This window comes from Prionailurus bengalensis, chromosome B4 (genome assembly GCF_016509475.1).
Source record: "Prionailurus bengalensis isolate Pbe53 chromosome B4, Fcat_Pben_1.1_paternal_pri, whole genome shotgun sequence".
NCBI classification, from domain to species: Eukaryota; Metazoa; Chordata; class Mammalia; order Carnivora; family Felidae; genus Prionailurus; species Prionailurus bengalensis.
In genome coordinates this window covers 59,504,508-59,520,052 of record NC_057358.1, presented here as the reverse complement: position 1 = coordinate 59,520,052, position 15,545 = coordinate 59,504,508, and the positions used below count along the sequence as shown (strand labels likewise).

The 15,545-nt window shown below is 36.5% G+C and overlaps 1 protein-coding gene across 2 annotated transcripts in view; it reads left to right on the top strand.

The window, feature by feature from the left end:
* Positions 1 to 15,545, top strand: part of ITPR2 (inositol 1,4,5-trisphosphate receptor type 2) — a 508,158-nt gene that overhangs the window by 336,013 nt on the left and 156,600 nt on the right. For both annotated transcript variants that reach the window (XM_043561419.1, XM_043561418.1), the window contains exons 38-43: positions 620 to 728; positions 1,457 to 1,644; positions 7,486 to 7,669; positions 8,351 to 8,607; positions 11,388 to 11,588; positions 14,550 to 14,660. In XM_043561419.1, coding sequence (XP_043417354.1) covers positions 620 to 728; positions 1,457 to 1,644; positions 7,486 to 7,669; positions 8,351 to 8,607; positions 11,388 to 11,588; positions 14,550 to 14,660 — 1,050 coding nt within the window. The remainder of the gene's footprint in view (positions 1 to 619; positions 729 to 1,456; positions 1,645 to 7,485; positions 7,670 to 8,350; positions 8,608 to 11,387; positions 11,589 to 14,549; positions 14,661 to 15,545) is intronic.

Below are 15,545 nucleotides of genomic sequence, written 5' to 3'. Positions count from 1 at the left end.
GTATTTTTAAAATGTCTTGTAATCAGTATAACATTGAAGACTTAGGAACTTCTGAATTACATATTTTATAAAGGAATACACTTGTCTTTTGCCCGTCAGTTTCTGAATAAAGCCCTTGGAATTTAAATATATTCACTCTGTCTTATCAAGCTTAATTTTTTGAGCACCTGTTGTATACCCAGCACTTTCCTAGCTCTATTTACCAATCTCCTCTTAAATAGGGCTTTTGGTTTCCAATTCTCAGGGTGTTTATTAAACTGTGTCTTCTTTAGGCATCACTAATATTCTTAACAACACTAGGACCCTCAGCCTTTGAGGCAATCTTAAATTTATAGTGCATAGATTTTCTTAGTACAATCTGTTGTGATTTTCTCAGTACATTTCGTGGAAAGTACTCTAGTTTGTTTTTTATTTCTGGGAGAAGCAAAATCATTATTATTTTCTTAGGAAGCATTTGCAAATTTTCATCTCGGAAAATATTATGCTATATAAAATTAATTCTTCCATGTCAACATCATTGATAAAATGCATCTTGAGTGGGCATTTTAATGTACTGCTACTTTCCCTTTTCATTAGAAAGAGAAACAATAAGAAACACTTTTCTTATCCCTTTTATTAGGGTAACACATTAAGAAAAATACTCCTGAATCGCTACTTTAAAGGAGACTATGGAGTTGGTATCAATGGACACCTCTCTGGAACCTACAGCAAATCTGCACAAGGGGGAGGTAAGACTGATCATTTGCCCCTCGTTCTAGGATTCTAGTCACGTGTCTTTCTGCTGGTGCTATGCTGGTATTTAACTTAAAATAGCATAAATATAAAAAATTCACTTGAAAAGCACTATCAAAAGACCTTTGTCCAAAATTTTGCATTCATAAAACAAATGATTTGAACATCAGGACTAGTTTTGCTCTTTGACTCTGGAAAATAGTAAACAATGTCATAATTTCTTAATATTTAAATTAAGGACAAAAATAAAGCTAGTTTTCTTTTTCTAAAAGCATTTCTTATTAAGAAAAAACATTTAATTCTAGGTGTCATACATTTAATAGAAAGTATGTTTTTACAAACTTTTGACATTTTTTAAACCCAAGCCCCTATTATATTTAATGGGGAAGGGAAAAAATTCCAATGATAAATATTCCTTTAAAAAAAAAAATTTAATGTTTATTTAGTTTTGAGAGAGAGAGAAAGAGAGAGAATGTGAGCTGGCAAGGGGCAGAGAGAGAAGAGGACACAGAATCTGAAACAGGCTCCAGGCTCTGAGCTGTCATGTCAGCACAGAGCCTGACACAGGGCTTGAACCCGCCAACTGTGAGATCATGACCTGAACCGAAGTTGGACACTTAGGCGCCCTCAGTGATAAATATTTTTAAGGTCTAAGAATTCAAAAATGTTACGTACTAATAGTGTCTGTAATTAAGTTTTACTTATTTATTTTTGCTAATCACAGGGAGCTTTTCGGGACAAGATTCAGATAAGATGGGGATATCAATGTCAGACATTCAGTGTCTACTGGACAAAGAAGGTGCATCTGAACTTGTCATTGATGTTATAGTGAACACCAAAAATGACAGAATTTTTTCAGAAGGAATTTTACTTGGCATTGCCTTGCTTGAAGGAGGAAATACACAAACTCAGGTATCTGTTTATCATGATGAGCGTTATGTTGGTTATTTGTATTTCTTATTTACTTGTCATAGAAACCAAGGAAAGTAATGTCTTTTTCTCTTACCTTCTCATGACTATCTTAAAAAAAAACCTAGCAACTTTCATATTTTCCTTATAAATTTATTTGATTTACTGTAGAAACTACAGACCTTCACAAATTATTCAGTGAAGCTAAACATTCCTCAGAAGCATCCTTTCTAACATCATACCAGAAATTCTGATTTGTTGAGGGGAACTTTCAGCAGAGAAAAACAACATTTTGATTCATCTAAGAATTAAATGTAAAAATAGATAGATAGATTCATTCAATGAGCTAATATAAAAACACCTCACACAGTATTTGGCATCAATCAGGTAACATAGTAACATTTACCACCCCTATCAGCACATCACCTTCCATTTACTTTTCTAGAAGTTTAGAATAGCACCTTTACTCGATGCCCCAAATCTCCCAGTGCTTATTACCCTGATCCCTCTGAGTAAGTGAATTCTCACTGGTCCAGGGAGAGAAGAACAATTTCATTCATTCATTTACCCTAGGAGAGGAGAGTTGAAAGCTGTTACCATCTGCATGCAGGGATCATCAGCCACGCTTTCTCAAAAAGCACACACTTCACTTTGAAACTCTTACCAGTTGCCCCTGGGCTCCTGCACTCCCAAAGGCAGAACACACTGGGTGAGCCGGAGGACAGTGCTGGCGAGTGTTCCCAGAGAACACACATCTTCCTCCTTATCCTGCCACTCACTAAACCTGCTCTTTCCAGGTTTGTCTCGATTGGAGAAGGAAGCTATGCTTACAGCTAATTGGAAATTGCAGAATCAACCTTTCCTATTCATGGCAAATAGAAACCCTATCTAATTGAAAGCCAGGATATTTTCCTTTATTAATCCACTAAATGCAATGAACAACAGAAGTTTCACTATATCTAATAGCAGGTGGCTTTAGGAATAAAGGCCTCATGAGCAACAGATATCACGGTGACCAAAAAGCATCTCCCAAACGCCGATCCCTCTTAGTCGAAAAACAAATTTTGAAAAGTCTTGTGGTGGTGAAGCTTCAGCACAAATTCCTCTGAGGGACGTTGGGGAAAGTGGGTGGTGGAGGGATTTGTGTGGGTTTTCTTGGAAGTAGTCTTGTCTTCCACAACCAGATATTCAGTTGGGACTTTCTAAAGAAATTGTCTAGGCAACTACATAATATGAGATGTAGATTATCCAGACAGTAGTGAAAGATTTTTTTTTTTTTTGCATCTCAAGATAGAAGCAATCCTTGCCAATAAAGTATCTTCTAGATTCCTGTTATTGGACCACATAGGGTCATCAGATGAGATCATCTTTCACCCTCCATACATATGTACGTCTATTTATGGCCTCATATTGCCGCAGAATAACCCAGCTTCTGTCAGAAGCTTCCTGATCTACTTTAAGATTCTTGACAAGTTCCCTGAACCCTCAAATACCTTTTAGTCCCTTTTCACATGATGTTTCTGTGGCAGTTGTCACTGGTGACTTTTTCTTTGTTTTTGAAACCTTTTCAGCTTAGGTCTTGGGACACCACCACTCTCTTCTCACCTCCTGCCATTTCTTCTTAGCCTTCTGTGTAAGCTCTTCTTTCTTGATTTACCTAACTGTTGAATCTTGATGTCTCCCAAGTTTCTTTGGGCTCTCCTCTGTTTATTTTGCTTGTTCCTTCAGCCTGACCTCATTCATTTCTGCATCTTTAACTTCCATTCGATGCTGATGATTCCCCACTCTGTGCACCAATAGACTCTACATCCAGCTATCTTCCAGAAATATCTTGTGGGATGTCCCACAGGTACCTTAAACTCAACGTGTCCCACACTGAATCCACTCTGATTCTCCATCCACCCACTTCTCCTCTTACTTTGCCTCCCTCAGTGACTGGCAGTCCATCCACATGGATATCTGGCCAGAAGTTGAAAACCCACCTTGACCTCAGCCTACTCATCCTCACTCCCTTCCTGAACATCTCATTGAAGGCCAATCTCTGTGATTCTGCCCTGTTAACATGTCTCATACCCACACTCTGCTTTCCATCTCTCCATATCCAGCCCTCATTATCCATCCTTCTTATCTTTTCCTGGGCCATGGTGTCTTTCAGGAGGTATCCCTGATCCCAGTTCTGTGCTTCTCCAAATCATTCTACACTTTGCCTCCAAAGCTATCTTTCCAAAAAACATGTTTTTCTTCTGCTTAAAATCAGTCACTTGCCCTATAAAGGCAAACTCCCTAACAAAGTCCATAAGATCTTCATGATTTAATCTCTTTACATTTTCCCATTTTCCTTTCTTATCCCACCTCCTCCCTCCTCTGTCCTGTCTCCTGCACACCAGCTATACTAAGCTCTTCATCGTTCCTCATATGTGTCATGTTATTTCTCTTACGTTGTTTTCTCCTCCAGGAGGACCCAACTCATGAGCTTCTCTTGGAAGCCTTCTCTGATCCCACGTCCCCCTGGGCAGAATTGTCCAGTGGTTACTATATGCACCTGCTGTATCCTGCAGATGCCTTCAGTGGCATTTTTTTGCCACTTTATTGTGCCTTTTCATGTGTGCACCAGGCTCTAACAAACTATGAGTCCTTAAAAAAATTGAGACCCCATGTGGTTCATCTTTGGATCCCTTGTGTCGGACACCATGTCTGGCCCAGTAAATGTTCAGGAGTGATGGCTGTATGAATGAATGGTTTGAATCAAATTCTACCCCCTTCACAAAATCTTCCTTATCTGGCATGGGCCTTGACAACCACTCCTTTATCCGAGCTCCCATAACACTCGTTTCCTTAATATTTATTTGGCACTCTTCCTGTGCTACTTTGTTTTGTTGTTATTTGTACGACATTTTGCCTCTCCAATTAAATTTCATCTTTCTTAAAGTAGATCATGTCCTGTCTCTGACATTTGTGTGCTTTATCGCCATTCAGCAAATATTTGTTGATGAAAAGCATTAAATTATTTTTGTATATGAAAGCCTTTTTTAAAGATGGGTTATGACAATGTCATTTACCAGCCATCCCTTTTTTAGGTTTGTCACTTAACTATATCACGGTGTAACCCAGAGAGCAGCTGTGTGCTTCTGTCTCTAAAAGGTCTCACTGAGGTCAACTTGAATCCTGTTCCTTGCCCTTTAGCAGTCTAAAATCCACTCCTCCCCAAGACTCCTGGCAGTCCCCAGAGGGTTTTACATTGTCACGGTGCCCTTAGGCACTAGTGACTTGACACTCCTACGTCTATAGTACTGGGGTAGGAATCTGATTCCCCTCCTTACTTTATACCCTCCTAGCTACATAAGCCAATTTATGTGTTTAATGTACATTATTGAAGATTGGTTGAAGGGGAGGATAAGAGAGGTATTTCTATTTTAATTTCAAACTGAACACCAATAACAACAATGAAGATAATACCTACTAAGTACCAGGCACTGTTCTTAGTGCTTTATATGTACTAACTTGGTTAATTCTCACAACAGCTGGTGGGGTAACATATATCATCTCATTTTACCAAAGAAGAATTTGAGATAGACAGTCTAAGCTCCTTACCAAGCTCACATGGCTAGTTATAGGGAGGGTCAGGACTCGAACCCATGTGGACTGGCTCCAGGATTGGTGCTCTTAACCACTATAAACATCTCCTTTCTGAAATAACCTTCTACTTCCTGACTCCTGGTAAATTTTGCTGGCTGATTCACCCTGCGCCATTATCCTAAGCTTACTTCATCTCTAGCTCCTCACTTCATGTTCCTTCTCTGCCTTCCCTCTTCTACTCTTCCCCATCCTTCTTGGGGGGAAAGTCTTTCCTCTCCCATATAGATCTGTTGGTCCATCATCCTTGTTTCCTGAAAAAAGCCTCAAGAGTTTCCCCTTATACTCTCAAACTTATGGAAACAGTTTCCTAATCAAAAACCATATCTTTTACAAGTGAAATCCTTATGCTGCCTGCTGAGATTATATATGTATATATAAAACATACTTTTTATTTTTATTAAAGACACACTGTTCAGCTTTGTAATGCCCTGGTTTTAAAAAGGTGTAGTCTACATAAATGACCAATTATTTTGAGCTTAAGAGGTTACTTTGTAAATTTAATGATTTAGAGACAGAGAATCTAGATTGAAATCCTAGCTTTACCGCTTACTAGTTATGTAATGTTGGGCAAGTCATTTACCTTTACTAAACTTTATCTTATTGATCTATAAAATGGAAATAAGATTACTCTCTATCACACAGTTGTGTTGAAAGTATCAATGAGATCATGTATTTCAAGGAACTAAATAAATTATAAAACTTTGCTTTAATAGAGCCACAAATTTCCTATAACTTCCTCATTAATATATTGGGAACTCCTTTCACCTTCTAACCTGGTTATATTGAAAATATTAGGATTTAAGCATCAGCTTAATTTGTGGGACCGTAGAGGTCTGTAAATGCTGCGTTTATCCTTTGAATTAATGGAACCAGTGTGACTGTTTCCCTGTAGTTGCTATGGTTACTGTGGCTTTTTGTCCTGCTTTCTTGAGGGTTTGCTAGCCTCCTGCTTAGAGCTTCCACCTTTTAGGTATGAAGGCGACTCCTAAGGCTTCATAAATTGCTCTTTACTCGTACATTGTTCACATTGAAAATTGCAGGACAGACATCCATTTCAAGACTTGATGTCATTAGTTTTACCTGCAAGTCCCAGGACCTATGGGTCATGGTTCTAAGCATTCTTTTAAGAAAGTCTATGTACAGGAGCCAAGCTCACCAGAATTAGTTGTTTCCATTTGCTGGATTATGGTTCATTGTACTTGATTAGGTAGTCATTACTTTTCATGTTTTCTTCACACTATCTCTCATTAAGGTTATATAACTTTCTTTCCATCAGTATAGTTACTAGAATTCTTTTTTTTTTTTTTTTTTTTTTTTACTTTATTTCAGATTCTATTTTCTCTGGTACATATCACCTTTCCCATCTCCTACCTCTTCTGGATACTGCCATAAGTCACTAAGCAGACAGTGATTAGATAGATATTCTCAAGGCTTAGTATTTCTACCTCTCACTAAGACATATTTTATCATTGTTTTGGTGTTGAGCTCTTTCTACATCATTATTCACTCTTAAAGCAGAATCCATTTTATGCATCTTAGGGCAGGCTTGTCCTAGACCCCATGCAAAGCAGTGTAGCTAATGAAGTACCAAAAAAACTTAGGGCCTATCTATCAGTGGGTTCCTGTGAGTGAGGCTGCCATGGTAACACATTCTAAATTAAATGTACTATAATTTAGATAAAGAGAAAAATAACTCTTTGTAACTCTGCGTAAACCCGCATTTAGACAGCATGATCATTGGATTAGTGGCTGTTTTCCACTCTAGGTGACACACTCATGAAGGGAGGGATTGTGGTGGCTTTTCCTTTTTGTTCTATGCCTCGTAGTAGCAAGGGCCTGGCACGTAGTAGGCACTCAATAAATATGTGTTGAATCAAGACATGAGTTTACAATATTATAAAAATCAAGGCACTCTTTGCATACAACTTCTTACAGTGCACTTATAAATTTTTAAAATAAAATAATCACTAAGGTGAATTAAATAACAGGAAAATATATTGGATTTTACTGGAAAGTGCTAAGCAAACACAAGTTATTATTAGTATATGTTAAATAGTACAGGAGACTGGCAAAGGCTGCTAATTTATGAAATAATGGGCAGCACATGAAATGTGTGCTTTTATTCATAATGTTTATATTTATTTCAAGCAAGAAAGCACTATTTTTCTCCCCTTGGGTGTTGATATCTTAAAATATGCTTTCTTGCAGTACTCCTTCTACCAGCAATTACATGAACAAAAAAAGTCAGAAAAATTCTTCAAAGTTCTGTATGACCGAATGAAGGCTGCTCAGAAAGAGATAAGATCAACAGTGACCGTTAATACCATAGACTTAGGTAACAAAAAAAGGGATGATGACAATGAATTGATGACATCTGGTCCACGAATGAGAGGTAAAGAGATAGTTGAGTACTTGGGGGAATAGAGAAAAAAGAAGGTCACACCACCTTTAGATCTCACTTACCTTCATCTCAATATCCCATCTGTGGTTCTGTGTATGGAGCTCCATCCTTAAAATCCTATGGCCACAGGGCTGACCTTGAAACAGCTTTGCAGGACCAAATTCAAACAAGGCGTTATTAACGCAAAGGAACAAGCGACATTGAAAAGTTTGACTTCATTGTGGAAGGCATGGTAAAGAGCAACTGCCCAAACCTTTTGAGTATTCATGAAACCCAAATTTTAAGAATAGGAGTTACAGCACCTTACTCTAAGGAAAGATTCTTGGAATTTGGAATAACAAAGTCATCAGTGAACTTAATACAAATCATATAAACATAACATTTTGAGGTTTGCCATATTTTCCTCCACCTTCTTGTATTCAAGAATTCTCATATTTTATATTTATCAGAAAGACACGAGCCCTTCTGAAATTGGCTGAACATTTAGATTTTTTTTTAATGTCCTGTGCAAATTTAATTCTGTAGTTGCTAGATTATTTTGGGAGAAATTGTTGCACCTCTTGTCAAATGTTTTTTGATTCAGTTGTTAGAGTATTTGGGTAACTGGTTGTCTTGTTTTTTAATTGGCAAAAGAAGCTAATTCAGAAATCTAAGAGTACTGTTTTATTTCAGTAAGAGATTCATCATTACTTTTAAAAGAGGGAATGAAAGGGCAATTAACAGAAGCTTCTTCGGCAACCTCCAAAGCATATTGTGCATACCGAAGAGAAATGGATCCAGAAATCGACATGATGTGTGCAGGATCCGAAGCAGGAAATGCCGAGGAAAAGTCTGCCGAGGAAGTAACCATGAGTCCTGCAATTGCCATCATGCAGCCCATACTGAGGTTTCTGCAGTTGCTGTGTGAGAATCACAATCGGGAGCTGCAGGTATTTGTTCTATTTTGTGTAATAGTTGAGAATACAGCCTGTGATTGTAGGTAACTAAATTCCAATGAAACTAATGTGTAGTTCTGGAGAGATAATCAATAAAACCAATGGTGCTCTTCTGAGTCGGGAAGAAACTTTTGCATCTAAGTGAAGGAAAATGAAGGGAAAATTCCTTTATGTGTGAAAAAATCAGGCTTGTACAGTATCATCCTTTGTATCCTCAATTCACATCTGTTTAGCCTCAGCATTCTCTATTCCTAATATTCTGGTATTTGTTGAGTAAGGTCACATTTGCCTCAACTATACCTCTCATGGTTTTGTAGATACAGGGGCTTTCATCATTTCCAAATCAGTTCATGTATCTTTTTTTTTTTTTCAATTCATATATCTTGAGTGAAGATACAGAGTATATTTATGTCTTCATTAGAGACAGTTAATATACAAGAGGATTTTTTAGGACAGTAAAGGTTGATACCTTTGTAGATGAATATGATCCCGGTCTTACATCTTTTTTGGTACATTTTTCTTTGTCAAGTAGGTGCTTAGGAATTTTCGCCTCTTGTTTTTTTCGTTGTTGGTGCACACTGCTTATGTCACTGTGGCATAATTACATGAAAGGTGCAATAGTCTCTAACAGCATATGTCCAGGATTAGAGAGAGCAGAGTTTGAAGTTGTGTTCTCTAGTAAGAGCCTACAGTGCAGGTGTTGTGAGTTGGTAAGAGATAGTGGATTCATGTAAATTGCATTAAATATCCTTCAAGGAGAGGAGAAGCTCAGGAATTAATAAGTGGTAGAAGCTATGAGTCTTGTGGACCACATCGTGGAGAGGGCTGCTGCAGACCTGGGCCAGGCAGAGACCAGCGTATTACTTCCAGAGGGAAGATACTGGATATATGCCTACATACTTAAGCTGATCCACTTGGTCTGTCCATGTAGCAGATAGATACATAGTATCTGATCAAATATTTTTCTTACTGGAGTGTGGGATCAAACAGTTTGGAAAATGCTACTTATAAAAAAAAACCTTTGTTTTAATAGGACAAATGGTAGACTTACTCACAATAGCTAATATATAGAATTGCCCCAATGTCCATCAACAGATAAGTATACAAAATGTGGTATATGGGTGCAATGGAATACTGTTCAACCTTACCAAGGAAGAAAATTATGACGTAGGCTACAACATGTATCACCCTTGAGATATTATGCCAAGTGACATGAAATCAGTCACATAAAGACAAATACTGTGTGATTCTATTTATATGACATATTTAGAGTAGTCAAAATGACAGAGACAGAAAGTAGAGTAGTGGTTGCCAGGGGGAGGGGGAGGGGAGAATGAGAAGTTAATAGGTATAGAGTTTCAGTTTTACAAGATGAAAAGAGGTTTGGAAATGGATGATGGTGATGGCAGCTCAACATTATGAATCTATTTAATACCACTGAACTATACACTTAAAAATGTTTAAAATGGTAGATTTTATATCTATTTTGCCACAATAAAAAAGTGGGAAAAAATCACACACAAAAAAACCCTAAACAAAGATAAGTGGTTGGAATAAATTCAAATAAGTAAATTAAATAATAAATCAATAAAAATAAATAATAAATAAAATAAAAATAAAACTTTCCCTCTCTGCCTCCCCTTTCACTGGGTTTACTCCCCCAAAGAAATTACGTTAACAGTTATACTTCCTTCGAGAAATTTCTACGTACATAGAAGCATATTGATCTGTACATGTAAACTTAAAAAAAAAACTAGATTATATAATGTTCTTCGAGTTACTTTTTTCATTTAGTAATACATCTTATTACGAAATTATTACTAGACTGTGTTTATATCAGTATATATTGAAGTACCTCATTTTTATAGCTTTGCAGTATTCCAGTGTTTAGATGTACTATTATTTGTTAAACCAGTTGCATTATGATAGGTATGGTATGGTTTCCAGTTTTTGCTATTAATAAGCAGTGTGCAGGGAACCTCTTTGTAGTCTTATGTGCATGTATTATATATATACATATATGTTACCATATATATATATGGTACATATATATATGGTACATATATATATGGTACATATATATGGTACATATATATGGTACATACATATATATATATATGGTACATATATATATATGGTACATATATATGGTATATGGTACCATATATATATATGGTACATATATATATGTACACATATGTACATATGGTACATATACATATATATATATGGTACATATATATATGGTACATACATATATGGTACATTACATATAAAATATGGTAACTTAGGAAGTGGAATTGTATGTTAACTGAAAATTTTAATAGGTGCTTCTAACTTGCCCTCCATAACGGTTGTATCATCCACTGTTTGAAGCTGCACTGTTTACAAGGGATCGTTTACTTGAAAATTTGATTGCTTCCTTCCCTAAAGAACTTCTTTCTAGTTTCTTTTTCCCTTCTCCTTTTCCTACTACTTCTTTGTTTGTTTGTTTCTTTTTGCCTTGTCCATATAGTTTGAAGATAATGACACTGAGAAATGTTTGTTATGAACTATACTGAGAAATTTAGATTCTTGAGGAAAAACTTAAGAGTCTTTTTCTTAAACCCAGGGGAAATTTAATAAATGTGAACACTTTCTTATAAAAAGCAATTCCATTCCACATTGCCATGGGGATATTTTTGAGTTAGAAAAACACACATAGTGAGAGAGCTGAAAACAATTAGCACAGTGATTTCTTTTAACCCCTCAGGTATATTTTCTTTTGCCTTCAGAACTTCTTGAGGAATCAAAACAACAAAACAAATTATAACCTTGTCTGTGAGACCCTTCAGTTTTTGGACTGCATTTGTGGAAGTACCACCGGTGGCCTGGGCCTATTGGGTCTCTACATCAATGAGAAGAATGTAGTGCTGGTCAACCAGACTCTGGAGAGCTTGACGGAGTATTGCCAGGGCCCATGCCATGAAAATCAGGTAACCATGAAAGCAGTTCTTCACGCAAAAGTATTCATGACTAATTAGCAAAAGGCTCAAATTGGTGAAGGAGCCAACCTTTGTCTACATTTAAAAGGTCTTTCTTCTTGCTTTGCCAGATATTCTTACTTTTCTCACAAAACATACAAAGACTGAATTATAGACTAGCAAATACTATGCCATATTTTTATTTAATTTCATTGTAAAAGAAATTTCCCATGAAAATGTTCCAGATAAAAATCAGACCTACCAAAAAGAGTAAAATGCATTTCTTCATCATTGCTCAGTTTTCATCTTCAATGATTCTTTTCCAGGATTTGTAGAACACACTCCCTTTGGCTCCTTCCACTGCACTGCAGTGGGCAGTATATATTATCTCCTTTATATTCACAAAATTATGAAATAGGTCTTGCTCCCATTTGTGGATGAATAGGCTCTGACTCAGAGGTTAAGTGATGTTCTATTGTCTCAGAGTGACAGAATCAGTAAATTGTAGAGCTGTTCCTAAAACTCGGGATTTTGATGGAGTCTAAAAAGAGTGTGCTTTTGACTGTATTACCTTTTCCGGGGTGAAATTTTACCTCTCTCTTCCAGAATGTTTGCCTGATTCCATTTTCTTGGATATCAAGGACACATTGTGGGAGTAGAAGATAGGACACTTGAACTAGTAAAGGGAGGGGAGCCACCCCAGAGTTTATTAATTGACCATTCACATCCACTTAATTATGGGGCTACCATCGCAAGCATGGATTCACCCTGAAAGAAAAAGTTTTCGGGTTGTAAACGTCTTTGGAAATAAATTTTAAAGTAGCCATTAGGACCAAACATCAGTGCATAACGTAGAAAGAAGTGTGAAAAAAACTGCTGCTTTTCTATTGCAAACTATATGACATATGCACAAAAAATGCATAAACATGTGCACACACATATGCATACATACAGAGGTATGTAGAATAAAAACTCAACAATTGCTGACATAAAGAATTTGTTATGAGGATACTCTTCTTCCCTCTGCAATGCACATGTTCCCTGATAAAGGACTTTTCAGATTTTGCCCTGGATTTTCCTGGATTGTATTTCAGTCTCCTAGGGTAATGATACAAGAAAACTTAACTATTGATTTAAAGTTAAGGAAAAATATATAGATTTAGAGATTTGGTTTTGTTGTTGGTGAAAACATGTATACCTGTAATGCCAAACACATATTCCCCACTTCTGGTCTTATAAATGGATGAAGTTGTGTTTTAAAAATCATTTATTGGGGCGCCTGGGTGGCTCGGTCGGTTAAGCATCCGACTTCAGCTCAGGTCACGATCTCACGGTCCGTGAGTTCGAGCCCCGCGTCGGGCTCTGGACTGGTGGCTCAGGGCCTGGAGCCTGCTTCCGATTCTGTGTCTCCTTCTCTCTCTGCCCCTCCCCCATTCATGCTCTTTCTCTCTCTGTCTCAAAAATAAATAAAAACGTTAAAAAAAATTTTTAAAAATCATTTATTAAGTCAGGTAAGCTCTAAAAGTAAAAACTAATAATAAAATAACATAATAAAACAATATAAGTAATAATAATGAACATGAATCCCATATCTAAAAATATACTTACTTTGAACCCCGTACTCTGAAAATGTGTGCGAGAAAAGAAGGTTGCCAGAAAATTCCAGAAATGATCTGCAAATCGATTCCCTCTAAGTCTAGCAAGTGTTTTAATGATCAGAACCTCAGGAAATGTAGAAGATGAATAGAGGACACCTTTCCTTTGTGTCATGGGAGTAAAAAAAAATTTTGTGCAAAAGGAGAAATGAAGCCCATTCTGAAAAATAGCAGTCATTCCAGAGTTACCTTGATTTTACTCTTGCTCATTTAACTCACCCGAGTTTCCATTTTTCAACCCCCTTGACTGGGTGCTGCATTATAACATGTAATTCCACAAACTCCAACCCACAGGTTTCTGTTTTTCAAGTTCTATAAGTTGAATTAAGTTCAGAATCGGGGCACAGTAGACCTTAACTTCAAAATACTGATATTTATCTCTCAGGATGTTTTATAAACTTTCCCCAAGTAAGGTCCCTCTCTAAATCACTCAGGTTTAAGGAATCTGCAACTTTTCATTAGCCATCATCATGGACAGGATGTCCCCAGAACATTGGAAGGCACCTGTATGCCTTGTCTGCTGCCACCCAGCATGTGTAGCAACATCATTTGTGACTCACTGAGTACTAAGTACCAGCTAAATTGGTATGCTACATCAGTGCCAATAACATTGACTTGCAGACCTTAGGCATATCACGAACACTGCTTTCATAAATGGGAATATTCTCTTAGCCAGGAGAGATCAGGTCTTAAAATTCTGAATTTAAGACACTCCTCTATTGGAGGGAATATTGGAATTTGTTGGTTGAAAGAGTTTTTAACTTAATTTTTGAAATTCTTTAACTTAATTTTTGAAAGTCTATAAAAGTGGTTCATTTTAAAAGATACCTGGGGTCCCTGGGTGAGTTCATAACAATACATAGAGTGCTCCTATTGGGTGAGTTCAGTTGGTTAAGCGTGCCTCTTGATTTTGGCTCAGGTCATGATCCCACAGTTGTGAGATCAAGTCCGGCACCAGGCTCTATGCTTACAGCATGGAGTCTGCTTGGGATTCTCTCTCTCCCTCTCTCTGCTCCTCTTCCATTCACTCTCTCTTTCTGTCTCTCAAAATAAATAAATAAACATGTTAAAAATAAAAGACACCTGTTACACACGGTCTCTTTCAGTGTTCTGCATTCAAAGCCATTTAATCAAAAGTAATCAATTAAAAGATTCTATATTAAAGAACAAAGGAAACTTAAATCCTTGACTTCAAAGTTAAATCTTAATTATATTTTAAAGGTCAAAAAAACTAAGGTGACTGTTATTTTATGTTAGATAATTTCTAGTGCTTTTATGTTGTAAATAAAATATTGTTTACAAACATTTTGCTTTCTAGACGTGTATTGCTACTCATGAATCCAATGGGATTGATATCATCATTGCTTTGATTCTAAATGACATAAACCCTCTTGGTAAATATCGAATGGATCTGGTGCTCCAACTAAAGGTAGAGTAAATCCACTATGCGGGGGGGGGGGGGGGCGGGGATAGGTAGTGACATGTTCTATATAAAACTTGCTTTCTGAATTGACTCTGAATCTTCAAATAGCTCTTGTAAAACCCCAGATATTATCCTATTTTCAGCTAATGACTTGACAGAAAGGAATAGCAAAAGCACAATGTGCACTAAATTCCTAATGAAATGTCCAACAAGCTTCGAGATAATGTTTGGCTAGAGGGTACTTTACTGAAAGGTCTTTTAAGTAGCTACTTTGTTTCACTACTTCCCTTTGTTTTTATTTTACATTTTTTATTATATAGAGGAAGATAAGGTGTTAAAAATTCATCATGCCATATATTTTTTAATTCATCTTGACTACAGAATTCTATCTAGCAAGTCACAATGAATTAGACTATTTAAAAAAGGGCTGCATTCTAGTTTTATGGCTCTCTTCTTTCTAAAAGTTGTTTTCTTTTAAATCAGAATCTTATTTTTTCCCCAAATACTGTGAGCTATTTTCACACTCCCTTTGAGAAGCTGCCTTAACTTAAGCTGTGCACATACTTCCCAGCAGTTACATTTATCAGAGATCAGGAAGAAAATGGCATTTAAAAAAATTTCATCAAGTTTTTGTTCAAATGGAAATAGACAAATGAATATACACAAGAAGCTATATAAATCCCAAATCCAAAGGCATGATATTCAATACAGATGAATTATTAAAGACCACATTATTGTGTTTAGTGTTAAAGAGGTAAAAAAAAATTGGTTGAATACAATTTTTCTGTAAAGACAGGTCTATCCAATATCACAGCAAATATAATTAAGTAAAACTTTGTGTAGGTAAATTTATGGCTAGGGAGAATAGGAATGGCATTTTTATAATTTTGT